This window comes from Syngnathoides biaculeatus, chromosome 3 (genome assembly GCF_019802595.1).
Source record: "Syngnathoides biaculeatus isolate LvHL_M chromosome 3, ASM1980259v1, whole genome shotgun sequence".
In the NCBI taxonomy this organism is placed as follows: Eukaryota; Metazoa; Chordata; class Actinopteri; order Syngnathiformes; family Syngnathidae; genus Syngnathoides; species Syngnathoides biaculeatus.
This window is the reverse complement of record NC_084642.1, coordinates 9,317,597-9,345,434: the sequence shown is the minus strand read 5'-3', so window position 1 is coordinate 9,345,434 and position 27,838 is coordinate 9,317,597. Positions and strand designations below refer to the sequence as shown.

At 43.3% G+C, this 27,838-nt stretch overlaps 1 protein-coding gene and 1 non-coding gene across 3 annotated transcripts; both read right to left on the bottom strand.

Annotated features, from left to right (window-relative positions):
• Positions 1–228: 228 nt before the first annotated feature.
• fes (FES proto-oncogene, tyrosine kinase) lies at positions 229–24,938 on the bottom strand. Of its 2 annotated transcripts, none has more exons than XM_061815189.1 (18): positions 24,205–24,938; positions 22,090–22,263; positions 19,874–19,970; positions 17,164–17,347; positions 16,418–16,555; positions 16,175–16,294; positions 15,276–15,398; positions 13,020–13,215; positions 12,359–12,430; positions 9,740–9,928; positions 9,506–9,628; positions 9,331–9,384; positions 8,481–8,599; positions 8,307–8,401; positions 6,024–6,147; positions 3,334–3,491; positions 1,409–1,531; positions 229–1,233 (listed from the first exon to the last, which is right to left on the bottom strand). In XM_061815189.1, exons 1-18 carry the CDS (start codon positions 24,427–24,429, stop codon positions 1,091–1,093), a joined length of 2,457 nt encoding a protein of 818 aa, XP_061671173.1. In that variant the 5' UTR covers positions 24,430–24,938; the 3' UTR covers positions 229–1,090. The 2 variants fall into 2 exon arrangements, with proteins under 2 accessions (XP_061671173.1, XP_061671174.1); XM_061815190.1 differs by having other exon boundaries at positions 1,431–1,531.
• On the bottom strand, positions 2,085–2,155 carry trnag-gcc (transfer RNA glycine (anticodon GCC)). The gene has a single exon. It is a non-coding gene; the product is annotated as a tRNA-Gly (tRNA).
• Positions 24,939–27,838: the final 2,900 nt, after the last annotated feature.

The following is a 27,838-nucleotide window of genomic DNA, read 5'->3' as shown; positions in this document are numbered from 1 at the left end:
TCTTCCGAACAAAAGTCACATGCCAGTTATAAGAGGGAGCACATCCTTGTGCAAGCAGATTTATTTGTGTGTATTTGATTAAAATTTTATTCAGCCAGGTAAAAGACCAGCTGAAACATGGCATCTCTTTGTTCTTGGCGATCCGGCCAAGAAGGCAGCAAATTAAATGTCAACTCCAAGTCAGAGGGTTTTTTTCAGTTGTTTATTTATTTATTTGTTTACCTCCTCCCTCAAAAAGATACAAAAATAAATCCATTCAGCTGTACAAATTCTAGGTCACCTTAATGGTGCAAAGGGTTTTTAAATAATTTATCTTGGTCCAAAATTATTTTACAACTGAAAAATGTGGTCTTTGAACCGGGGTGTGTAGACTTTTGATAGTCACTGCAGCCTTGTTCCTGTTTTTACCATCTGCCTCGTGAGCCTATACAGTATTGTGTTGTGCAATAGGTGGAAAAAATATCATATAAAATAATTTCTTCGAGCTGAATTTGTGTTCATTGGTTATTTTATCCCAAGAAAAATCATTTTATAAAAATTTTACTTGTAATTTGGAGCATGTGATTTTTTTCTCCCAGCAAGATCTGAATTTGCACATTAGTATTTATTTTTTTTCTGATGGTCATGCTCTGATTGAAATAAATATTTTTTTTAAAAGTCAGAAGTTACTTACTCGAGTAATTATTTGGAGGAATACTTTTGGCTTTTGTCTGAGTCATTTTATTCTGAAGTAACAGTACTCTTACTTGCTACTCTATCCACCCCTTTGTTTTATATCATTTTTGCGCATTATTATATTTGCGACGTGATGTTATGAAGCGGCGGATTCCTGGAACCCACCGTTTTCCACTGGGCTGCAGGCTCTCATTTTTAACAGCAACTTATTAATGAGTTTGATGTTTCTATTTTATACTTGGTCGCCTTTTGTGAATTGTTATTTTCCACCTTAAAGTTAATTCAAAGAAAGAAAAAGAACAGATTCTGTGTTCAAATTTTGTTTTGTTTGGTGTTATTATTTTGATTCTGTGTCAGGGCTGAGACTTTTCAAAATGATGAATGTTCATATTTTTGAGTGAGTCAAATGTTTGTATTATGTCCCATTCCTCCAGATGTCAAGGAGGTCCACCCTCAGTTTTTGAAAAGATGGCCTATTTTGCGGTTCATGCTGCCAGCAGCTGCTCATCACCGCGGACACTCCCACCGGGCAGTCCCGTGGAGCCGGCATACGATAACCTGAAACACAGATTTGTAAAAAAATAATAATTATTATAATAATTGGGGAAAAAAAAAACACTGGGAAAAATGTGTATACTGTGTTCAGGGGGAAAAAAAGGAAAGAAAAAGTCACAAAGTTTCCAATCCCTGAAAGTCATTTTTGGAGAGTGACTGGCAGTCCTCGCGTGTTTACCTTTGTCTACTTCTTCTCTGACCTGTTGGTTGCTCATGCTGGTGTAAGGGATCATCCCCATGGAGAAAACCTCCCACAGCAGCACCCCAAAGCTCCACACGTCGCTCTCGGTGGTGTAGCGACCTACGAACGGGCGGCAGGGGGCACTGTTGCTGAAGGCGAAGATGGGACGACGGCGAACACACACACACACACACACACACAAACACTACCACAGTACTGCATGTTTCACGACAGCATGGAAATCAATTCTCGAGTTGCACTTGCAATAACTCGTGAACTTTAGTGAAAAAACAAGAAGTTGGAGTGAGCGGTCACGCCACGTCCACATCGCCATCATTCCTGCGCAAAGCTGCCCCAGGATCAGGCTGGCTTCCCGATTACTTCCAGTACACTCGTATGCAGATAATTTGACATTTTGGAGAACTGTTTGAAACCAATAAAGCCATCGTACCAAGTGGAAGTCAACTTTGAAACAATCCCCACAATGTATCTGGAAGAGTAGCGAACATTTAAGGCTTCACTTGAAAACACGATGACAAGAAATTTGTTTCGGCCGGTCCCGCTACGGGTCGCCACAGCGTGTCATCTCACATGAAGGCTCATATTCGTTTGGTACAGTTTTTACGCCGGATGCCCCTCCTCACGTAACCCCTCTTGGGGAGGAAAACGACTTTGCATTGGCCGGGAATCGAACCCGGGCCTCCCGCGTGGCAGGCGAGAATTCTACCACTGAACCACCAATGCAGACACTCGTCTACCTGAGGCAGCAGTGTAATCATCTAAAAAGTGTCCAATCCTGGTCCCGCCACTGTGGAGTATGGAGCATGTTCTCCCCTGAGTGGGTTTTCTCCACGCAGTCCGGTTTCCTCCCGCATCCCAAAAACATGCAACATTAATCCGACACTCTAAATTGCCCATAGGTGTGATTGCAAGTGCGGCTGTTTGTCTCCATGTGCCCTGTGATTGGCTAGCAACCAGTTCAGCTGGGATAGGCTCAACCACTCCCCGCGACCCTTGTGAGGATAAGCGGCTAAGAAAATGGATGGATGTTTAAAATACATACAAATATAAGTTGTGGACACAGCCTGGGTCCAATTTTTTTTTAGGTTTCTTCTAGTTCATTTTTTTCCACTCTTAAGTCAGCATTTTCCAGCTAATTCCACAGCTCTGCCTTTATGCGTCGCGATAAAGTTGGAGGAACTGTTATGTCCGTCTCGGATCGAGCATTCCGAAGCCCCAGAAACCTTTCATAGACTCGAGATTTCCTTCATTGCAGCTTGAGCGGCGAAGCAGCCCCAGAACCTAAGTTAAGCGAGCCTCGTCCATGTCTCACAAAAAGGTGCACGCGATGCGGCTCGCCAGAAAGCTCCACTTTTGTCTCCTCTCCGCAAAACTTATTCTCCCAGAAGACTTGCGGCCTGTCAAATTGGCCAATTCTGGTCTCGTCAGTTGTCGTGTTTGTTTCAGCGAAGGATGGCTGAAAAATGGCATTGGCGCAATTATGTTGTGGGGATGCTTTACAAAAAAATAAAAACCAATCCATCAAGTCTAAAAAAAACAAACTGACTCTTCTGGTTATTATTCCACATCACAGTTAATTTGTCATTGAATGACATGTTAAATTACAATCGTGTGGCAGTTCAACAGAAAAATTCTCATTTTTCCAGAACTGTGACTGTCTACTTAATATTAAGATGATATGCGCCAGACATAAATCATGACGGCAGGTCGTTACTAGGTCGCTAGTGACGAGTGAGAGAAACGTACGTAAGTAAACGTAAGTTTTGTGTGTCAGCACTTGCCGAAACGCAATGTAAACATGGGTAAAAATTAATTGAAGCAGTTCGCAACCACCTGGAGGTTGAAAACTCGAGGCTGAAATGAAATGCAGCAGACGGCGACCGCCAGTCGACGTGAGGTACCGTAGTTGAGCGCTTCGGGAGCCGTCCATTTGATGGGAATCTGTCTGAGGCCGCCCTCCGCCGAGTAGACCCCGTCCTCCTGCTGACGCGACATCCCGAAATCGCTGATCTTGACGACGTGCTGCTCCGTCACCAGACAGTTTCTCGCCGCCAGATCTCTGAAAACGCACGAGGCAAAGGCGAGCCGATGCGGTACTCAAAAGATGATCCGAGATGAAGCGCGAAATACAAAGATCAGAAAGCGGGAAGAAAAAAAGTCTCGTTTATGACAGGTGAGGTATTTTGACATCTTTGCAGCCGTCTGCTGTGATGTGTCAAAGCTCACTGCCGCCTCATTAGCGAGATTTTCATTTATCTCTTTCCTTTTTATATCACTTTGCAAAGATGCTTCATAACTGGTGAGGGGAAAAAAAAGTACTGTACCACCAAAAAGAACACATTCTATGGACCCCCGAAAGGGACATTGAAAAAAAAATTGCTTCTCAATGTAATGAGTAAGTTTCTCATTGTAATGAGTAAGTTTCTCATTGTAATGCGAAACTTTCTCATTGTAATGAGTAAGTTTCTCATTGTAATGCGAAACTTTCTCATTGTAATGAGTAAGTTTTTCATTGTAATGAGCAACTGGTCCATTGTACGGAGTCCCTAAAGGGACATTGAAAAAAAAATACTAACTGGTTTCTCATTGTAATGAGTATGTTTCTCATTGTAATGCGTAACTTTCTCATTGTAATGAGTACGTTTCTCATTGTAATGCGAAACTTTCTCATTGTAATGAGTAAGTTTTTCATTGTAATGAGCAACTGGTCCATTGTACGGAGCCCTTAAAGGGACATTGAAAAAAAAATACTAACTGGTTTCTCATTGTAATGAGTAAGTTTCTCATTGTAATGCGTAACTTTCTCATTGTAATGAGTACGTTTCTCATTGTAATGCGAAACTTTCTCATTGTAATGAGTAAGTTTTTCATTGTAATGAGCAACTGGTCCATTGTACGGAGCCCTTAAAGGGACATTGAAAAAAAAATACTAACTGGTTTCTCATTGTAATGAGTAAGTTTCTCATTGTAATGCGTAACTTTCTCATTGTAATGAGTACGTTTCTCATTGTAATGCGAAACTTTCTCATTGTAACGAGTAAGTTTTTCATTGTAATGAGCAACTGGTCCATTGTACGGAGCCCCTAAAGGGACATTGAAAAAAAAAATACTAACTGGTTTCTCATTGTAATGAGTAAGTTTCTCATTGTAATGCGTAACTTTCTCATTGTATGAGTACGTTTCTCATTGTAATGCGAAACTTTCTCATTGTAATGAGTAAGTTTTTCATTGTAATGAGCAACTGGTCCATTGTACGGAGCCCCTAAAGGACATTGAAAAAAAAATACTAACTGGTTTCTCATTGTAATGAGTAAGTTTCTCATTGTAATGCGAAACTTTCTCATTGTAATGAGTAAGTTTCTCATTGTAATGCGAAACTTTCTCATTGTAATGAGTAAGTTTTTCATTGTAATGAGCAACTGGTCCATTGTACGGAGTCCCTAAAGGGACATTGAAAAAAAAATACTAACTGGTTTCTCATTGTAATGAGTATGTTTCTCATTGTAATGCGTAACTTTCTCATTGTAATGAGTACGTTTCTCATTGTAATGCGAAACTTTCTCATTGTAATGAGTAAGTTTTTCATTGTAATGAGCAACTGGTCCATTGTACGGAGCCCCTAAAGGGACATTGAAAAAAAAAATACTAACTGGTTTCTCATTGTAATGAGTAAGTTTCTCATTGTAATGCGTAACTTTCTCATTGTAATGAGTACGTTTCTCATTGTAATGCGAAACTTTCTCATTGTATGAGTAAGTTTTTCATTGTAATGAGCAACTGGTCCATTGTACGGAGCCCTTAAGGGACATTGAAAAAAAAATACTAACTGGTTTCTCATTGTAATGAGTAAGTTTCTCATTGTAATGCGTAACTTTCTCATTGTAATGAGTACGTTTCTCATTGTAATGCGAAACTTTCTCATTGTAATGAGTAAGTTTTTCATTGTAATGAGCAACTGGTCCATTGTACGGAGCCCCTAAAGGGACATTGAAAAAAAAAATACTAACTGGTTTCTCATTGTAATGAGTAAGTTTCTCATTGTAATGCGTAACTTTCTCATTGTAATGAGTACGTTTCTCATTGTAATGCGAAACTTTCTCATTGTAATGAGTAAGTTTTTCATTGTAATGAGCAACAGGTCCATTGTACGGAGCCCCCAAAGGGACATTGAAAAAAAATACTAACTGGTTTCTCATTGTAATGATTAAGTTTCTCATTGCAATGAGAAACTTTCTCATTGTAATGAGTAACTAGTTCATTGCATGTGTGCAATGAGTAACTTATTCATTAGAATGAGGAAACCAGTTGGGTTTTTTTTCAGTGTCCCTTTAGGGGCTCTGTACATTATGAACAGCACAGGAAAATAAAAAATAATGTATTTAAATAATGATTCATGTGTTGCATAGTTAAATGGTCCTAAATAAATGCTTAAATGCAAATCATCGTAATGCAGTTTTATGGCATTAGTGATTAATGTGTTGATTTATGTTTATTTTGAGAGAATGACAACAATCATTTGGCATCGATACAGTGGAGTGGCCCCATAAAATGGAATTGCCGAGGTTTGAGTCCCATGAAGTACAAATATTACCTATGAATGCACTTCCTTGCCTCAAGGTACTCCATGCCGGCCGCGACGTTTTCTGTCATCCGGACCAACATCTTTGGGGTCTGACTCGGTCCATCCTGACGCAAGAAGGAGAGGAAATCTCCACCTTCTCAAGCGTGCACACGTAGACACCAACACATAGACACAGACAAGTAATAGTGGGAAAAAAGTGGGGAAGTCAGAAAGGGGAAACAAAACAGCAACTTATATTTGATACACAGTGAAGCCATGCTTTTATTGTGGTTCCTCATTCGCACCACCGATTTACTGTTGCTTTTTATTTGATTTTACAGCATACAGGCAAGTCCAAATTTAGAGTAGCACGGCTTCAGTGTAATGTCGCATATTGCCACAACATGCCAGGCAGCACAGAGCTCTACTGCACGCAGATGCAGCATAAGAAGAAGAGGCAGAGAAAATCCTCCGTCACTGTAAACTCCAGGGAAGACAGTAGATGTCGTTACCACAGAGCAGAGAGAATTTCTACCTGGGACTGTCGTTGTAAGCTCCGTTTGTATGCGGTGCTGCGCTGTATATTTTGAAGTAGTATTTGTCTGATAGTTTCAATTTGCCCATCTATCGTATTTCACATTATATGTTAGCATTAAGCTAGCAGACTTTCGCTAGACTAAATTACAGTAATGCCTCTGTTCTCAAGCGTCCCCGTTTTCAAACAAATCGGTTTTTGAACGAAAATCTCAAGATTTTTTTTGCTTCTGTTTTCCAACAAAAATCAGTTCTCGAACCCCCTGGAAATAACAGACCAGCTGACCCACGACGCGCTTTATTGTGAATTCCAACGCCGCCGGAAAAAAAAAGGAAATAACGTTATGCGCGGCGCAAGCAGCTGACCCACCCACGACATGTTTTCTTATTATCAATTGGAACGCCCCCCGAAAAAAAACCTGAAAATTACATAACGCGCAAACAGCGGACTTTTGTTATTCTGTATAGCGTAGCCTCTGTAGACAGACGTGTCCCAGTAGTGACTGTTGTTTTTCTTCTTATCGACGACTACCGTAATAACCCCCAATCAAGGCAAGCTGCTTGCTTAAAGTTATTCTGCACTTTTGTTAAAAAAAAAAGTTTACAACGCTGGGGGCCGAGTCGCTACAGATACGGCGATGCACTCCTCGCCTAGCGTACTCTACTACTAAAGCATATATTTTCAGCAAAAAAATGAATATATTTCTTAAATTATTTTATTATATAAAGTATTCAAACTATTCATGTATTTGTACTATGCAGATTATTCTCTGGAAAAGCTAAACAAATGGTTTAAAAACCTAATTTGTAAGGCTTGGAATGCATTATTTCTTTTCCCATTCATTGTAATGGGAAACATCGATTTGGTTCTCGAACAAATCACTTCTCGAACGGATTGTGCTCAAGAACCTTGGTTGAACAACCATTAAAAAAAAAACATTTCCTTTTGCTTTAAGGGTCAGTTTTCCTTAAATCCTTACGGGATTTATTAGCAAATTCTGTGGAAATTTGTTATGTAATTTTGTGCAATATTCTGAACTGCAACCTTTAGTATTTTATTGTTTTGTTTTGTTTTCACAACAAATTTAGAGTTAGAACTCTTTAGCACATTAAGATTTGTTTTTTTTTTTTTGTTTGTTTGTTTGTTTTGTTTTAGCGTTTAGGAGGTACAAGCCATGACTTGATTGATTTTTTTTTTTTTGTCTTGAGATACAAGCAAATTTTGAGATGAGTGCATTTCAGCTGTACGCCGCTAGATAGCGACAGTACACCTCAGAACACCCAGCCACCATCAGTTTTCCATTTTTAATGGGCTTCTTTGCAGTGGAACGACAATACCGGTTGGTGGCAGTCTCGTGCCATTAGCAACCGACAATAGATCCCACCAAAGAAGAACAAAAACTGACAATACATTTGTCATTTTTGAGGTCACATTTTCCATGTTTGCTCGTTATGTGGAAGGCAAATGTTGACACTCTTTTGATAGCGTGCGATACCAGTGAGTGCAAAAAAAATGTTTTTATGAGGGGGCTGAAAGGTGTTAATTTAATCTCAAAGAGGAAAAATGACTTGTGATAGTGTTTTGAAATACAAGCTAAAGAAACAACAAATTTAATTCATATATTAATACACTACTGTACTTGTAAAGAAGTGCGTTGTCATAGTTTTTCAACACCAGTCCACTGCATCGCTTCAACCAGTCACACTCGTGTCACTCCCCAACTTTTCAGAGTTTGATTTCGGACTAAATGTTGCCAGAAGAGGCCTTTCGCTGGTTACCTTTAACCAGTTCCATGATGATGTAGATGGGCTGTTTTTGCGTGCACACGCCGATCAGCTTGACGATGTTGGGATGATCGTATTGCTTCAGGATCCTGCACGGCGCAGCGGCAGTGTTGGGGGGGGAGGGGGGGGGCACGTGATGTGCATATGTGGGCATGCGGTCTGACTCACCTGGCCTCCATCAGGAACTTATTCCTGTGTTCTGGTGCCAGGTTCTCCTTACAAGCCTTCACTGCCACTGGGGTGTTATCACTGCGCAGAGTCCCACTGAACACCTCCCCAAAATTACCCTGCGTAGTCCATAAAAAAATCATCATTACCCACATCTGCAAATGTATTCCCCTCCCCCGCACCCTCCTCATTTAAAAAAAAAAAAAAAAAAAGGGGTTTCACATCGTACAGTATAAGGACAGTACTCCTGTGGTTTTGCTGCTCTAGTAGCCTCAATCATTGTGCTTTCCAATAGACGGTAGATCACAATATACTGCGAAAGGAGCTACTTTGTGACCATTGGAGGTGCTCGGTCTCAGCGAATGGCAATGACCTATGGCGTCCCTCAAGGGTCAGTTCTTGGACCTCTCCTGTTCAGCCTGTATATGCTACCTTTCTTCAAAACTTTAATTTTGACCATAATACCTATGCAGATGACACACAGTCATATTTAGCAGTGTCTCGAGATGATGCTCGATGTTTTTACCAAAGAATATGTGTTTACGAATTAAAGCCCGCGAACTTTGACCTAGTTTCTCTTATCTGCGAAACGGCTCATTTAATGTTACGTCATCAAATCTGGGATGGGCTGTTTTGGAAGTCTTTTGTATTGTATTGTATTAAAGGTGCATCGGTGTCTTGAGATACACTTTAATAAAGCCGCAGGGACCAGAGGAGAGAGTGTCTTCAATGCAGTAGGCCGCAGCCAAACAAGCTCGCTAAACGGCATCGTCAGTTTAAGGGTTAAAAGAGGTCCGTATTAAAATCTTTTTACAGACGCAAAAATGGAAATAGGGTCACATTTACCCACCCGTCCAATGAGGTTTCCCAATATAACGCCATCGTGCTCCAGGACCCATTTATCCTATAATAAGAAGAACAAAAAAAGCAATTTTACAGTGAGCAGGTCCTTTTTTTTTTTTTTACCGTAATGGACGAGCTAAGTGAGCGATCACGAGGAGGAAATGGAGCGAGGGATGCGGCACCTTGAGGACCGCCTTCCTCAGCTGTATATCACACTTGCGGGTGATGTGCTGTCGGGAGGAGAGCATGTGATGGATCAGCTGCGGGACGCTGCAGAAGCTCTCCCCGTCCAAGCGGTACTCATTCTTCATCCCGTCCAAAAGAATTCCGAGACGTTAACGACACAGACAAAAGAGTGAATGAGCTTCACGTCGGAATCCGGTTGCAGGGGGGGGGGCGAGTCGGGCGTCGCTCACGTTTGTGTTCTGAATGAGGAAATGCTTGCAGGAGCCATCCCAGTGGACAGAGAGCACGAAACCCTGTTTTTCTTGGCTCTTCCTCACCAGGAAATCTCCGTCAACCTGCAGCAGCTGTTGAACCTCCATCCTGGGGACAACTCCGTGGTACCAGTCTTGCTGCTCCAGAGGACGATCCACCTCCTGTCGCTGCAGCACAGAGGAGGCGAGAAACGGAGTGGACGGTGGGATCAGCGGCGGGATTTTCAAGAGCGTGAATGGGGATGCTTGGCAAGCGGGTCAGGAGTGTTTGGTTTTCGGTAGTCTTTGTTACCTCCACCAAATGAGTGAAGCATTGGAGGGGATCACATTCAATTATTCTGTGAGATCCGATTACGTACGCACATACACATGCAGAATTACTTTACCTGCGATCAACTAGCTAACTTTGCCTACACCCCGAAAATCTCTCCCTCGATGCCACAATTTCTGAACAGCTTAGCGCCGTCGCGTCGGTTCCCAAGCGAGGAGTTGACGCCACAAATGAGGACGGCGTCCATCTCATGGCCGACTGCAACCCGGGAGGCCCGTTAGCTCGCAGGCTAGTTTAAGGCTTTCAAGCCACCGGACGATTTAAGAGAATCTATTTTTGAAAGACGCAAGACAAAGTAGCATCCATTTTTCAGCGAGGTGTGATTTGACGTGGCTGTGGCAGCTTCTGAGGGAAGAGACAATAGTTTAATGCTTCGGGATTTTGAAGCCTCATGAAAATTTGGCGGGATTGTTAACAACACTCTGTGGTGTGTCAAATATACAGGATATATTTATTTTTAATGAAATAATTCACTAATGAAAATTCAAGCATATGCTGAAGGTGGCGTTCGATGAAGGTGCGCAATTTGGTGCTGATCCAAATCGGGATTGTTCAGCCTTGGCTCAGCTGAGCGCCATTCTTGGCTTTAATGAAACACCCCGAAAAGAGACCGCAGGGAGCAGTTACAATTTACGATTCAAGGTCAGCACGTGCTGATGAAGAGTAAAAAAAAAGGTTTCTAAATTTGTCTATGCCATGCAACAAAAACATTTATGTCCCACTACCCGTACAACAGCAATATTTCATTTGATTTAAGAAAAGATTCAATTTTTTTTTAAAAACATTTAGTATACAAAATCAACACTGGTGCTATAGTGGAATTCAGAATATGATTAATTCTACCTTTTTTCAACAAAGAACCAAATTGGGCACACCCACAGTTTGCTGTTCAGTCTAACATGTTTTTTGTTTTTGTTTTAATACAGCTTGTCTAAGGTGCACACAGTGAATGTCAGTTCTGCCCTTCTGCACCGCAGAGAGCGACAAGTGAGTCATTTTTCCAGTAAAACGATGATGAATTGTTTATGACCGAATGTAGCCACTGATCTAAAAAAAAAAAAAAAAAAAACACTGAATGGCTTTTGGCCATTGGCCACCAAAACTGAAGTCGCCATCCGCCATCTCGATACTCCCAAAACAACCGTGCCGGCCTGCCATTTTCGTGCCTGTGAGAAAACATTCCACAGGTAAGTTAGAAAGTTTGACTTTGACACTTGTTAAAGTTTGTTTGTAAAGGTTTTTTTTTTATTATTATTTATTTTCTGATGATCTAAATTCACTTGAACAAAGTTTTGTTTACGGTTGTTCTTGTTGACTGTTCACTCTGCTTCACCTTTATAGGCCAACGATGTAAATATTTTCACAAACGTCATCAGCGGATAAGCTAGAAAACATATTTTCTGTGAAATTTTTGATGAATTACATCATACAGAACTCTACAAATTGATTTTTAAATGTGAGGAAACAAGTTTAAATTTTCTGTCTGGAATAGGACGTCGCAGAGACGTCCTTATTTGCAAAAATATAGCTGACGTAAATTTAATGTTTTTATGACCAAAAAAAGATTCATTTTTGCTATGTTATGATGATAGTGCATCACAGCGTATTTTGGGAAAAGTTAACATCACAAAAATCGGGCCCGAGGTAAGGTTTCTTACTAGTCACGGTATTATACGTCTTTCCTTTCCACTTTGCCTTTTTTGGCTTACCAAGTCAAATTAAAAATCCTTCATGTTACCAGAACTGAAAAAAAATGTCAAGCTCACACGACCAGTTTTAATTCCACATGTTAAACTTTGAGAAAACCCCCGCCATAATCCACCCTCAGTCTAAACCATGTCCTCCACGCGTTTCGGGAGTACCAAGATGGCGGCCAACTGGCTTCAACCAATCTACATACCGCTTGATGTGTATGCACTATCCAGTCTTTTTTTTTAATTTTATTTTATTTTTTTTTAGATCATTAAATATAGCGAGAAATTTCATCGCTTCTGCCCTGCTGGTACCAGCTACTGTACGCTTCAAGCGCAATGTCGCTTGTCTCAGCCGTCACGAAAACGTAGCAATAATCACATGGCGGGGTCTTCTTCTAACAGGCCAAACGGTTTCGCTTACACCACATCAATGATAATCTCTAAAAATGTGTTTCCCTGATTTTGTAGCATTTGTATTCATTGGATGTAAGTGATTCTGGCACATCCCAAAGAGCCTTCCGCTAACTGCAGCGCGCGCCATCGTCGCTTTCTCGGAATAGACGTTTCTCTTACATCGCTTCTGACCCGAGACAAATGCTTGATGATCCCGTTGCCGAGGAGCTTGAGCGCGGACTGGTTCTGTTCCTGAAAAGCAGACAACGGAGAAAAAAGCGTGCAGGTTAGCGGACACTTTCGTTTATGGACTGTTTGTATATTAAGTTGATCGTTTACTCCGGTAGCGAGTCAGCACAAAATGGCGTTTCAATTACAGCAAAGGGATTTTTATAGCTTCACATATTTACGGCCCGACGTGTCCCTCTTAGACTGGGGAAGTTGTCAAGTGTTGTAAACAATGGAAAACAATCAAATAAAACCACCGACAGCAAAGTCACACATCATTATCAGTTATGGATTGAAATGGGGTGTATTTCAAAACTGTAAACTCAAAATCGGTTGAGTTCTTCAAAAGTAATTGAAAACATAAAAATGTCACTTATATGGAGCTACATGAAAAACACATTCTAGGGAAGTATTTGGAAAAGTGGCAGCATGAAATATGATCTTAATTTGGGAAACTTCCTTTGTTGCGCTTTCATTGCCGTCAGAGAGACGAAAATAGACATCAGCACCAATAGAATTGCGATGGAATCTGTTTGGACGATAGAACCTGAAGTTCTTGTCGAAGCTTCGGACATGAACAAGATGAGTACAGAAGATTTGTCGAAGGGCATACATCGGTCGTGGGGGACGAACGCGAAAGCGAGTCCTGGTCCAGCTGCAGCGCGGGAGGAGGTTCTCGGTCACCCAGCTGCTCCAACTTTGTCTTCAGAATCAACCTCTGGACCTCCAGCTTGGCCCTTCTGCCTTGAGACAGGGCCACCTGATGCCGATACTCCTCCAGAGCGTGTCGCTTGCTCAGCTGGTAGATCCTGCGGCGAATTTGGACACGGTTTACTTAAAACCTAATTGGACTTGTAGGAGACAAATACGAGAATGCCTGGAAGGTTCATGTTATCCTGTAAAGGGAAATGCCATAGATGGGATAGTTAATAGCAGCAGTGTCATTTGTTCTAACTCTATATCCATCCATCCATCCATCCATCCATCCATTTCCTTCGCTGCTTATCCTCACGAGGGTCGCGAGAGTGCTGGAGCCTATCCCAGCTGTCAACGGGCAGAAGGCGGGGTACACCCTGAACTGGTTGCCAGCCAATCGCAGGGCACATGGAGACATACAGCCGCACTCACAATCACACCTATGGGCAATTTAGAGTGTCCAAGTAATGTTGCATGTTTTTGGGGATGTGGGAGGAAACTGGACTGCCTGGAGAAAACCGACACGGGAACGGGGAGAACATGGAAACTCCACACAGGCGGGACCGGGATCGAACCCGGGATCTCAGAACTGTGAGGCCATCGCTTTCCAGCTGAGCCACCGTGCCACCTCGAACTCCATAAAGAAAGGATATTTTTTAACAAAAACTGTGGAGCTCCACATGCGGACAGACAAAATAGCGATACACACAGGCATATCTTTTTTTATATTTTGCAAAGAACGAGTAATATTACTGGGGCTCAGAGAGGAACTGGGACTCTCTCCAATGTGTGCATTATACTGCCCCCAGGTGGCCAAGGTGCACACAACAAAAAGAGCAGCACAATGTCTATTGAATTAAAGCCAAAAAATGTGTCATAAACAATTTAATGTATTTATATTCCTTTTACTTCCATTCTCTGGCTCACTGCACGTGTTTGCCAAATCTCAAATCTTGTTCTACTTATCCGCCATGAAGTCCACGCGTCCTCGTCCCAACACAAACCCTCCGCACTCTCTAGGCGCTAATTGATCATCTGTGTGAGGCGACCCCCGGGACAAATGACCCACACGAGCGACACGATTGGCCAGCGGGTGTCGATATGTTCTATTGACACTCGGGATCAATAATGGAGGTTTTTCCCTCGGGCCGGAGAGCGATGACCACAAGAGCTCTGCTACTGATGGGGATATTTCCACTTTCAATGTTACTCTTGGCGGCACGGTGGAGCAGCTGGTAAAGCGTTGGCCTCACGGTTCTGAGGATCTGGGTTCGATCCTGGCCCTGCTGGTGTGGCTTCCTCTCACATTCCAAAAACGTGCAGCATTAATTGGACACTCCAAATTGCCCCTAGGTCTGATTATGTTTAAGCCCTGCGATTGGCTGGCAACCAGTTCAGGGTGTACCCCTGCCTCCTGCCCATTGACATGTGGGATAGGCTCTCGCATTCCCCACCACCCCCATGAGGATAAGCGGCAAAGAAAATGGATGGATTTTTGAGAAAAATACAGTAAAAATGTCCTTCAGTTTGCAAGGAGCTGGAGGGGATTTTGCTACAAATGAATAAACGAAGCTTTTCTTGTTCAGCTGGTGAAAATGATTTGAATTGATGTTAAACAATAGGAAAATATATCAATTTTATGATCAGGCAACTTGAAGCCAGATCCAGCCCAGAGTATCATTTTATGTGGCGGACTAACACAACTACTATGTATGTACTGTACTTCATTTTTGTTGCGATTTTTTTTTTCATCCATTTTCTTTGCCGCTTATCCTCACGAGTGTCGCAGAGCGTGCGAGAGCCTATCCCAGCTGTCAACGGGCAGGAGGCGGGGTACACCCTGAACTGGTCGCCAGCCAATCGCAGGGCACATAGAGACAAGCAGCCGCACTCACAATCAGACCTTGGGGCAATTTAGAGTGTCCAATCAATGTTGGATGTTTTTGGGATGTGGGAGGAAACCGGAGTGCACGAGCTGACCCACCGTGCCGCCCTAACCGAGCATCATAAAAAAAAAAAAAAAAAAAAAAAAAAAGATGACTTGAAATCAGGAACGCCATTGTTGCACTATAATCCATAATGCACTCCATATTAATCGCTGCAGGCGCATATATTTGTCTTTGCAGCTTCCAACGGGACTCAAGAGTTAACTCCGCCGCGTGGGGCCGCTCACCTCTGGCCGTTCCCGACCGCCCCACCCTCGGCCATCAACTCCAGCTCCAGCTGTTCCACGGAAACCTGCTGGGAGCTCAGAGACCGGCTCAGCTCCAGCAGCTCGTCCTCCACTGTGGTCAGCCTGGGCCAGGAAAAAAAATGAAAAATAAAAAGTACGCAATCACAAAAACAAGATCCATAAGGCAAAAAAAAAAAAAAAGGGGGGGGGTGTATTTACTGAATAAATTAGAAAATGGTACAAAAATCCAATTTATTTCACCCCTCATACATTCTAGATATTCATCAACCATTTGGGAAAAACTTCCTGCTGTCATTTCAACATTAAAAAGTCATTTTTATTTGTTGCATAATATTCTACTTTATTTAGATGTTGAACTTTGGGGTTCGGTTTGCTACCAGTTTTAATCATTGAAACTTTACATATTGGCAAAAAAAAGTCATGAAATATTTCACTCGGAGCACACGTAGTGCATCTCTATGAGTTTCACTTTTTTTAAGTGAACCACTTTACTAAATTAAGATGTTGAGATTATTCTAATATATTTAAATGTTCCTGTATAATTTGCATGTACATAATAAATGGATTGGAAGATATTTGTATTTTTTCCATTCTCAAACAAATCGGTTTTGGAACGACATTTTTTTGCTTCTGTTTTCCAACAAAAATCGATACTCGAACGCCCGCGACAAACCCGGAAATGACGTAACCCGCGCGGCCCGATCACCTGATCCACGACGCGCGTTGTTACTATGTATAACGCCGCCTCTGTACGCGGACGCGGGAAATATCGATTCGGTTTTCGAACAAATCGGTTCTCGGACCGCCTTCCGGAACGGATTGCGGTCGAGAACCGAGGTTGTACTGTATATATTTGTCATGAATGGATGGACATGTACTTGTGCTGGATGGTTTCCAGTGTTAAGTCATTGAGCTGGACTTCTTGAGGATTTAAGTCCTCTGTGTTCTCCAGAAGACTGCAATCGAATTCTGCACTAACGGGAACGTCCCCCGCAGACCTGCAAAACAAAAACATAAAACCACACGCGTGGGGTTCACGTGAACATTTTGTCTGCCACCTTGCCACGACCGACGTCCGAACGCGGGGCTCGGCTTTCTAGTTTTCAAAATCTATCCGGCACCTGTTCTCTTGGATGAAGCTCTCGTACTCTGTGAGGGGGTCGATGGCTGTGATGGCGGCGTACATCTCCTGGTGGATTTGCACCACCTCTTGATGAAGGAGCGAGGAAATGTCAAAATACTCCTGCAGGATCTCTTTTCTGGAACAAAAGAAGCAAGGATCTTCGAAAAAAAAAAAAAAAGGTGATGGATGATTAAAAAGCTAGAGAACCTGTACATTATTTGCATATGAATTATGTAGGGTCTTGCGAGCCTTGTGAGGATAAGCGGCGAAGAAAATGAATGTCTTTTAAACTAGGGGTGTCGAATTCATTTTTGCCACGGGGCACATTGTAGTTACAGTCTCCGTCAGGGAGACGTTATGAATGTGAAACCATGAAAATCTTTCACCTCATCATATTTGCGGATGAACTTTATGAGCTAGTTTTGTAATCACAAATCAAGAGTTTTTGAATTATTGCTGTTGTTTGGTTTGCAGAATATTGCTTGCAATAGCTCAATGTTATCATTAATGATACGGTGATTTGAAACTTTAGTACAGATTTTTTTTTAAAAATCATGGAAGTTGATTCTCATAATTTTCCTCCGCGGGCCACATAAAAACATGCGGCGGGCCAGATTTGGCACCCGGGCCTTGAGTTTGACACCTGTGTTTTAAATCGTGCCGCTCTGTATCAAGGATGCAAACACTGAAAGCAGAGCGTCGATTTTCCGCCAAGACGGCGGGAGAGCTTTCGGGATCTCTCACACGATGAGGACGATCTCCTGCTGCAGAGCCTGCAGCGCGTCGAGCATGGCGGGCTGGATCCGGGTGTGCTGCTGCCGCTGGAAGGCTTGAGCGGCTCGGACCGACAGCACGTAGTCGTTGTGCACCTGGTGGAGTTTCATCGTGGCCTTGACGCAGCGCTCTTTCGCTCGGTCGCGCTCCTTATCTGCGAGCGGACAGCGGCGCCGTCAGATACGAGTTTGATTCGTTCCGCGAGCGCGCTCGGATTTCAAAGCATACACAGTGAAGAAAATAAGTATTTGAACACCCTGCTATTCCAAGTTCTCTCGCAGAAAAATCATGGAGGGGTCTGAAATTTTCATCATAGGTGCATCTCCACTGTGCCAGAGATAATCTAAAAAAAAAATCCAGAAATCACAATGTATGATTTTTTTTAACGATTTATTTGTGTGATACAGCTGCAGTTAAGTATTTGAACACCGGAGAAATCCCAATGGGAGAACTTGCAATATAGCAATACAATCAGGAAGACTCAAACTTGTTAACATGCCCAACACCAAAGCGCTGTCCAAAGACACCAGAGACAAAATTGTACAACTCCACACGGCTGGAAAGGGCTACGGAGAAATCGCCAAGCAGCTTGATGAAAAAAGGTCCACTGTTGGAGCAATCATTAGAAAATGGAAGAAGCTAAACATGACGGAGTGGGGCCCCATGCAAGATGTCACCTCGTGGGGTCCCGATGATCCTTGGAAAGGTGAGGAATCAGCCCAGGACTACACGACAGGACTTGTTCAATGACCTGAAAAGAGCTGGGACCACCGTTTCCAAGGTGACTGTTGCTAATACACTAAGACGTCAAGGTTTCAAATTATGCATGGCACGGAACGTTCCCCTGCTTAAACAAGCACATGTCAAGGCCCGTCTTAAATTTGCCAATGACCATTTGGATGATACAGAGGAGCGAAAGTTTTGTGGTCAGACGAGACTAAAATGGAACTTTTTGGTCATAATTCCACTAACCCACGAGTGATGAGTTCCATCCCAAGAACACCATCCCTACTGTGAAGCACGGGGGTGGTAGCATCATGCTTTGGGGGTGTTTTTCTGCACATGGGACAGGACGACTGCACTGTATTAAAGGGCTACTGTCATGAAATGGATGATTTTTAGTATGTTATTAATGAAAAAACTGCACCCAAAATGTGCCCATGTGTTTTTTTTCCCCCACAAAACATGATTTTGACGTGTGTGGCTTTTTGTAACTCCTGCCATGAAAATCCTCTCAAGGGATTTGTCGTTGAAGTCGTTTCCATTGGTTTTACCTCCGGGGAGGTAGCTCGTTGTTCCTTCGTGTTTGCCAAAATGCCGGCTCGTTGCATTGCTGGGCATTGCTCGAACACTCGGGAAGATGGATTTACCCTTCATAAGTTTCCAAAAGACAAGATGAAAATGGATTGCCCAGGTGCAGAGGACGAGAGCTTCGTGAGTTCCAAATAACAGGTAGGTGTGTATACAGCTACTAAAAAAATAATTGTTTGGGGCAGACCACGTAATCGGTCTCTCATAACGTAACAAAAGATCCGCGTACGAAATATGTCGATGTGCGCGTCGGACGGCGTCGGGCAGCTGGGTCGCTTCGCCAGCGAATGCTGCACTGAGGGCTCGCGGACGGCGGCGGCTCTGAAGAACCCAGCCGAGAATGCCTCACAGCAGCACGGCTCGGCTCCGTCATAAGCCGCACCGGCCGGCTGCGATGAGCTGCGATGCCTCATCTCCGCCGCTGAAGTGGATCGGACGGGGATGCGGTTTGGCCGTGATCGCATATCATCTGAATATGGCTCGAAACAATGGTGTAATATTGCCCCGGTAACTTCACTCGGTTGTGTGGCGTTCTCCTTTTCGAAAAGAGCTTCCGTGTCAGACGGGGCGCGTTTGTCTCCCATAGTTAGGGTGCACCGCGTGTTTTCATCGGCGAATGTCCAGGGTGACGTCACGGACGGAGGACGCAGCCAATATGGCGACCACTTGGATGTCGTAGAATGACACTTCCGCAGCTTTGCGCATGGAGGACGCGCGCTCCGCTCACATTTATTTTTTCGTATAGAGATTGAAGTGAATGATGTTATATGTGTTTTTCATTACAATATGTATTTTAGAATGTTTATAGGGATGACACTTGGGCTTTTAGGAGAGGATGACTCCGAACAACCTCTTCCCTTCAGTTAGAGCATTGAAGATGGGTCATGGGATGGTCTTTCAACATGACAAACCAGGAAAACCCAGGAGTGGCTCCGTTAGAAGCATATCAAGGTTCTGGCGTGGCCTTGCCAGTCTCCAGACCTAAACCCAATAGAAAATCTTTGGAGGAAGCTGAAACTCCGTTTTTCTCAGCGACAGCCCAGAAACTTGTCTGATCTAGAGAAGATCTGTGTGAAGGAGCTGGCCAAAATCCCTCCTGCAGTGTGTGCAAACCTGGTGAACAACTACAGGAAACATTAACATTGCTTTTCTCTGATGTTCAAATACTTATTTGCAGCTGTATCACACAAAAAAGAAATAGACCCCTCCATGATTTCTAAGTGGGAAAACTTGCAATATAGCAGGGTGTTCAAATACTTCTTTTCTTCACTGTATATACAAAAAAAAAAAAAAAACAACAACAACAACAACAAAAACAACCAACAGGACAGAATAAAACTGGTAAAGCAGGTAAAGTAGACCCATTGACCTTTACTGGCTTGCTGGAACTTCCTCTTTGCCTGGGCCGCGTCGCCCACCGCCTGCCTGTAGCTGCTCTTCAGCTTCTCCAGATCCGTTTCGGTCACCTGCAGCGCAAAATAGCGTCTCGTCGCGCGCTCAAACAAAGAAGTAAAAAGCGCTCGCCGGCCACAATATTGCACATGATCAAAACTACGGCACGTGTTATGTAAGCTAGCATACGGGCAAAATTATACAGAAAGTAAACAATCCTCCCCAATTGCGCAAATGAGGAAGTGTGACATCGTGGGGAAACACGCTCGTACTATTTTGGAGCAATATTTTGGATGTGCGTGTGTGTGATTTTTATCGTGTTACCGTCGTGCAGTCGCACGGGGAGTGTGAATGGCATCGGCCATTTTTTTTTTTTTTTTTTCCCATCAGGGGGCTTAGATAGGGCCCAAATTGATTGCAGTGCACAATTTCTGCCTTGCTCGAAATGCACTCGCAAATGTGGGACGTGCTCAGGAAAAATCCGCGTGTTGATCTTTATCCCTCCGGCCGCCGGCGAGGCAAAATTGGATTTCATTTCAGATGTTTTATAACAAATGATGGACTTTTTCGCTGTCTGTGCGCTTCGGGTGGTTGCTGTTCGATTGCAAGTTTAGAAAAGAAAAAAAAAAATAAAGAAGAGGAAAGAGGAAAACATAAGTTAAAAATAATGAGAGTGTGAAAGTGAGACGGAAGCTATAAAGTACAACCTGGGGCTTACTTACAGCCAAAAAGTACTCCAGATACCCGAAGCTGATTTTCAGTTATCTGCGCTTAACTTTGCTTTTGTGCTAAAGTTTTTTTTTTTGTGCGTTTTGTCGGCAGTCCTCACAAGTGAAAGTATTCTTTCAGCTTCTTTCCCAATGCGGCTTCTAGTTGTCTGCGTTCTCTACGTCTCCATTACGCTTTTCTGCTATTACTGAACATGTATTTGTGTGTGTAAATACCAAAAGGTAAGGTTGACAACTTACTAATATTTGTGGAAAGTCAAGTCAATTTGTGCTTGCAAATAATATCGATGTGGCGCGTGTGAAGCTGGTTTGCTATGTAACATGAGCTCATGATGGTGTACATGATAGACGCATGGTCCCGATACTTTATGAGGGAGTCCATTTGAAGTACTTTGTGGGCATATTGTGACATCTGTGCGCAATTGCAACCCGCTTTCAGTGCTTTTTATGTTATTTATTTATGTATTCACTGGTGTCAAACAAATTTTTGTCACGGCCCACATTGTAGTTATGCTTTTCTTCAGAGCAGGGGTGTCCAGACTTTTTTTTTTTTTACCCCAAGGTCTACTTTTCACATTAGACGGGCATTTAATTTGGAGTTTTTGTCACTGGCATTTGCCAGTTTGTTGCTTTGTGTTAGTGAGTTGCATTCACTGCCTGCGGTACTCTCCGCTGCTACGTGTAAGTTAGAGTAACCCTAGTGAGCCCAGCGATTCTGTGCCCTTTAGTTTGATCCTGTCCTGTTGAGTTTGTTCGTTTGCCCCAGAGTCCTCGGACCTTGCTGTATGTCTTTTGGATCCCGCCTAGCCTAGCGTTTCTGTGCCTCTGCCTTGTTTTGGACTGTTTTTTGGTATCGACCAGTTTCCGGAATTAACCACATTGAACATTATGCCTCTGCCTCGAAGTCGTGCGTTTCGATCCGCCCCCCGTACCGGAGGTTTGTGACAATTTGTACTTTCTCAATGTTATCATGTATGGTATATGACGGTTTGAGTTTTTAAGAACAGATTTTCACATGAGTCACGGAAGTTGAAACATTAGATTTGCCTTTTGCGGGCAGCATAAAATCACGCGGCGGGGCAGATAATGGCCCCCAGGCCTTCAGTTTGACAGCTGTGATTTATTGTGCATTTTCGATATTCAGGTTCTCGGTTGCACACGAAAAGCCGTACGTTAGCCACTTCTGCTTGCAGCGAAGTCCTCGAAAAAATTACGAACAAAGCAGCAGCACAGGAGCGCGATCATGAAACGACGCAGGAAGCGGACAACGCCGGGTGTGAGGCTTCTCTGTGGTGGGCGCTGATATGATACGAGGAAATGCTCGGATTACGCGATAACTACCGGACACGCTCGCTCACTCGCAATCACTTTGAATGTCACGTACCGGCAACACGAGAGTAAACTGTACATAGCGAAGGGGTCGGTCGCTCGCTCGCTCACTCGAGGCGTTGTTGAAATCGCTCACCTTGCTGAGCTCCCGCCCCATCAGACTCCACCGCTCCGCGTAGGATTTGCGGAGCAGCTGTTTGTCTCGGATCAGCAGCGACAGTTTGCTGACGGGTCCGTCCAGCAGCTCTTCGGAACACCTCCTCATGAGTTGGCTCAGAAGGTCCGTCTGAGACACCAGAGCCCCCCAGGACTGAGGGGATGGAAGCGGGAGGGTTACCATTGGGGGGGGGGGGGGCAGTGTTTGAAGGACTTTTCCCACTGAAATAAATACACTAGTAGTGCAATTTATGAAAAGGTTATATTATTTTGCAACTCATATTCCAAAATGAAGGCGGCACGGTGTATCAGATGTTAAAAGCGTTGACCTCACAATTCTGAACTCCCAGGTTCGATCCCAGACCCGCTTGTGTGGAGTTTGCATGTTCTCCCCGTGCCTGCCTGGGTTTTCTCTGGGCACTCCGGTTTCCACCCGCATCCCAAAAACAAGCAACATTAATTGGACACTCTAAATTGTCCCTAGGTGTGATTGTGAGTGCGGCTGTTTGTCTCGATGTGCCCTGCGATTGGCTGGCAACCGGTTCAGGGTGTACCCCGCCTCTTGCCCGTTGACAGCTGGGATAGGCTCCAGCACTCCCCGTGACCCTCGTGAGGATAAGAGGCAAAGAAAATGGATGCATGGGATATTAAAAAATGTTCCGTGCTTGAGTGTGCAATTGAGGTGTTTTCCTTGTGTTCTGGAGTTTATCCTCTCACTTTCCAAAACATGCACGTCTTTGCACTCACTTGTATTTTTTAACCAATTGGATTGTGTTTTGTACACGAGGTATAAAAAGTGTACACACCCTTCTTCGAATGGCAGGTTTTTGGGCGATTAAAAATAATGACGCCATACTTTCCCCACCGTCATCGTGTCTGACAATCTGTACAGCTCAAATGAGAAACAAAATGTGTGTTTTTTTTTTTTTTTTTTTTTAGCTAGGAAGCAAAAATAAATAACTGAGATACTGTGGTTGCACAAGTGTGAACACCCTCTTATAAGTGTGATGTGCCTGTACTCAGAATCAACCAATCGCATTTGATCTTTTAAATTGGAGTCGCCACACAGCTGTCACCATTTAAAGTGCCTCTGCGGAACCCCAAACAAACTTCAGATGTTCTAGTAGGCTTTTCCAGACTTTTCTTGTTGTTGTTTTGCTATTTTAGCAGAAGCCTGAATGTTTTGCTTGAACTCTTAATGGTAATCATAAAAAAATGTCATGATTTTGTTTTTTATTTCAGGATAGTTGGACAGGTGATAGTTCACATCCATGATGGAAAAAGCTTTGAAATGATTTCTCTCCTCCTTCTCCATATTTCTGCTGATATTTTTCTTGCCGAATAAGATCCCAAGATCTTAATCAACCCTGTTATCGGTGGCAGTTGGAAAAAAAAAGAGGAGAATGTACACTTATCTGATTATCTTGTGATACGAGTGACCCGACTTAGAAATATTTCCAAGACTCTAGCGGACATTTTGACGATTTTTTTTTTTTTTTTTTTGCTTTGGCATGCGAGCAGAAATTTAAGATACGTACAAACATATCACTGTAGTGTCAGTTATCTCAACTCACAGCAATATTAGCAGCAGTTTCGGGAACAAATCCTCAAAAGAAAGCCTTAAAGTGGCAAAAACAACTACATCGTGTATTTTAAGCAACAACACACAACTTTGCCTTGGGAGTGCACCTCGAACGCGCGACGGAAAATCCTTTTTTGGCTAATTGCGGTGTTGTAACCCTTGAGCAACGGATATTTGAACACAAACAGTGGAGCAACACGCAGATAATGTCACAATAGCTACAGGCGCATATGTTTTATCTTCTGCAAAAAAAATGATATACACGATTGCTGAGAATAGTGATGAATCTTACTTATGTGTGCATGACTGAATTGAAAATATGCTTTTCTAACCTACACAATTATACCATTTTCTTGTTTAAAAACTTTTTTGGGGGGGGGGTGGGATGTGTTGGAACAAATGGACGGATGGAGAGAATGATCCCATTCAATGGAGCAAAGTAAAGACATATGCAAATCTGTAGGAGGAGACCACATAAAACATATTTGCATCGCTTTCATCACGTGGTCTGACCTTGCTGAGCTGGCTGACGTGGTCCGGTCCAGATCCGGTCTGAGGCCGCTCCTGCTTGTCCACCATGAGGGCCATGTCGTGCAGCTGGACCGCAAACTCTCTCTCGCTCTTCGCCCGCTGGCCCATCCACTTTTTCATGACCTCCATCATGCGAAGCTCAGAGTCCAGCAGGCCCAGCAGAGCCACGTGAGCCCGAGGGCAGCCCAAGTCCTCCCCGAAGCCCATCTCGGGCCTTTTAGACGCTAATCTTTTAATCGAGACTGGGCCAACTGCAAGAGCTTTGTGTTCTCACCGCAAGCGAGACAGAAGCAAAAGTGGTGCGGCGGCGGTGCCGCAGCTGCTCTGGCCACAGATAAGTTACTTCCGTGGTCCGTGCTGGTGTGAGGCCACACTTCCTCATTCGACCTGGCCTTAGTTTCTGACTTTCATTTTACTGTGAATTCTGAACCACATCTAATAGGATACTTTAGCGTAACTCATTCATCACTGTGATTAAGATGGTTGCGGTCCAACGAAAGCTCCGTCGACACCTCGACGACCCGAAGATCCTGTTCGTGGACTTCAGCTCTGGATTCCGCACCATCATCTCCAAAATCCTCTCCTCCGAGCTTCTCAAGCTCAACATCTCACCTGCCGTCCCTCGGCAGATTTACAGCTTCCTGACGAGGGAGGACACAGCGGGTGAGGATGGGGGACACCACCGGCACTGGAACACCTCAAGGATTCGTCCTCGCCCCGCTGCTCTTCTCACTCTGCTGTCAAACGGCTGAAGTTGGCAGACAACACAAACAGTGGAGCAACTCATATCGTCATATAACAATACTCCCGGGGATATATTCTTATTCCTTCAAATATCACTGTGGCTTACTGATATTAGTTATGAAATTCTCCAAATTCAGTGGACCCTTCTTTTCGTTGGCGATAGAGACGAGGCCAGACCACGAATAGTGAAAATCCGCAGATAATTTAAAAAAAAAAAAAAAAAAAGTGAACCCCATCCCCCAAAACATCTTGAGTTAGTGGGGAAAAACCCATAATAAATCCATGCATCCATCCACTATCTGAGCCGCTTATCCTCACAGGGGCTGTCACAAAAAATGAAAAAAAAATGGAAGAAATGCAGAAAAATTGGAAAGGAATGAAAGGAAATTGGTGGGGTAATCCACCAATAGGTAAACCAGTGGGCGCCAAACCACGAGTTACCAAAGGTCAACTGTCCTGTATACTTTATGTCCGTATCATATTGCCCCCAGGTGGTCGAGGGCTGCACACCATGGGGAGCAGGGCAATACAGCCGTGAAATGAAAGCCGGACCCGCCTGTGTGGAGTTTGCGTGCTCTCCCCGTGTCCGTGTGGGTTTTCTCCGGGCACTCGGGTTTCCTCCCACATCCCAAAAACATGCAACATTAATTGGACACTCGAAATTGCCCCTAGGTGTGATTGTGAGTGAGACTGGTCGTTTGCCTCAATGTGCCCTGCGATTGGCTGGCAACCAGTTCAGGGTACACCCTGATAGCTGGGATAGGCTCCAGCACTCCCTGCCGACCCTTGTGAGGATAAGCGGCTAAGAAAACGAATGGATGGATGGAGATCATATATCTATGAGTCGAGTTGCAAGTACTTCAAGCGACAAGCTTGGTCATGGATCAAGCTAAACTTGCATCTCAAGGTACTTCCGCAGTTCTCTGCAGAGTTTGAGCATTCGCGCATCCTGGCTCAGACGCCACAAAGTTAACGTTCACAAACGAGCTAAACATCACTTTTTATAGTTTTATTAACGGCTCGAGGTGCTCAAGTCTTTTATTGAGAGCTATTGTTGCATAAAAAACAATGGCTTGCTTTATTGCACAGCGCTGAGCCACTCTCACTTCGTTATTTGGATTTATGACACAGTCGGAGTAAAGTCATTGGCTTAATTACACCGGCAATACATCAAATTGTCTCGCTAGAGTGGATGAGTTGAATAACGCACCGCGTCGACAGCTACTTTGCGGCCAACAAAGGTTTGCTGTTTGGTTTCGAGCAGAGTCTGTATTGTCCTAATTGGTGCGGAAATTGCTTCCATGTTGTGGATTTTCTTTCAATGTCACATTATTTGTGGACCTTCCACTGAATCCACATGACTTGTTGACTTCTCGGGTGGCGCAGTTGCTCATTTCTGCCAGAAAACGACTAAGTCAACATCAACAGCAGGAGAAGACAAATGAGACGAAGAATATATACCTGTTGTTATATTGTCTGTCTATATGTGTTGCTGCTCCATTTGTGTTCAAATATATCCACATTGGCAGTAAATCTGGAGTGAGAGCAGCATTAAATATCTTGAAGAATCTTATTGAAGAATTGTTCACTGTCAAATTGCTGCTTACTGCGAAATGACTTGTTTACTGCCACTATACAGCGCTTGTATCACAAGTTTGTGCTTGTAAGTCATAGCAAAAAAAAAAAAAAGAGGACAGATCGTATCATATTTCATAAAACTTCGAAGTCTAACTTGTGTCCCACACAACCACTGTATAGTGAATACATGCTCTAGTTTGCTTGATTTTAGTGGGGAATAGTAGTACGGAAAATGGATATAGTATAGTATATTTTGGAAATAGCAAACAGCAAAAATAAGGCCACTAAAAAGGTTCATAGTAGCTGGTAGAGGTCACCATATGGCGACAAACCACTACTTTTATCTGAAATTCTTCATCCATCCATTTTCTTAGCCACTTGTCCTCAGAAGGGTCGGGGGGAGTGCTGGAACCTATCTCAGCTATCAACGGGGAGGAGGCGGGGTAGACCCTGAGCTGGTTGCCAGCCAATCGCATGGCACACGGAGATAAAAACCTGGACTCGCAATCACACCTAGGGGCCATTTAGAGTGTCCAATTAATGTTGCATGTTTTGGGATTTGGGAGGAAACCAGGTTGCCGGGAGAAAACCTACGCAGGCACGGGGAGAACAAGCACGCTTTACTACTGTGCAGCCGTACCTCTGAAGTGCTTCAGCTCATTTCAAAATATTAGCTTCAGAATGGCCCCAATTGGTACATTTCCTGCTTTGGCCTGGCTGCAAAACAAATGTGAGTTTTTCAGAGAAAGGTTCCAGAAGGCAATCTGCAGATGATGAACTGTGAATATGAAGGGGTGCACTGTATTGTAGGCATACAGCATATTTTGTATATATGCAGTAATAACAAGAACAATAAATCTGGGGGGGACAAAGCATGCTCTTAATTAGAATGAAGCATTGTTCTGTTAACCTGATTTTAGCCTTACCTTGATATAGGTCAAATGGGAAAAAAATTTAAATTAAAAAAAAAAAGCCATGTTTGATACTGTATATAGATTAAATAAAAAAAAAACAAACAAATCTGTTTAACTTGATGTTCTTTGATAAAACTGCACTTATTAGACACTGACATTGTGCAATTGCGAGGCGAAATGACGTAAAAAACACCTTTAAATTTGCATAGATCTTTATTTTAGTAGAATCTATAATTGACATCAATTAAATAAAAAGAAGAAAACAAGAGCAAACAATCTTTTAAATTACAAGAAAATTACACTGCACCATTCATATAGTACAAAAATAGGCCTTATTTAGAGTTTTGTCCCAGTAAGCTAAGTCATTTGTGTACAGTATT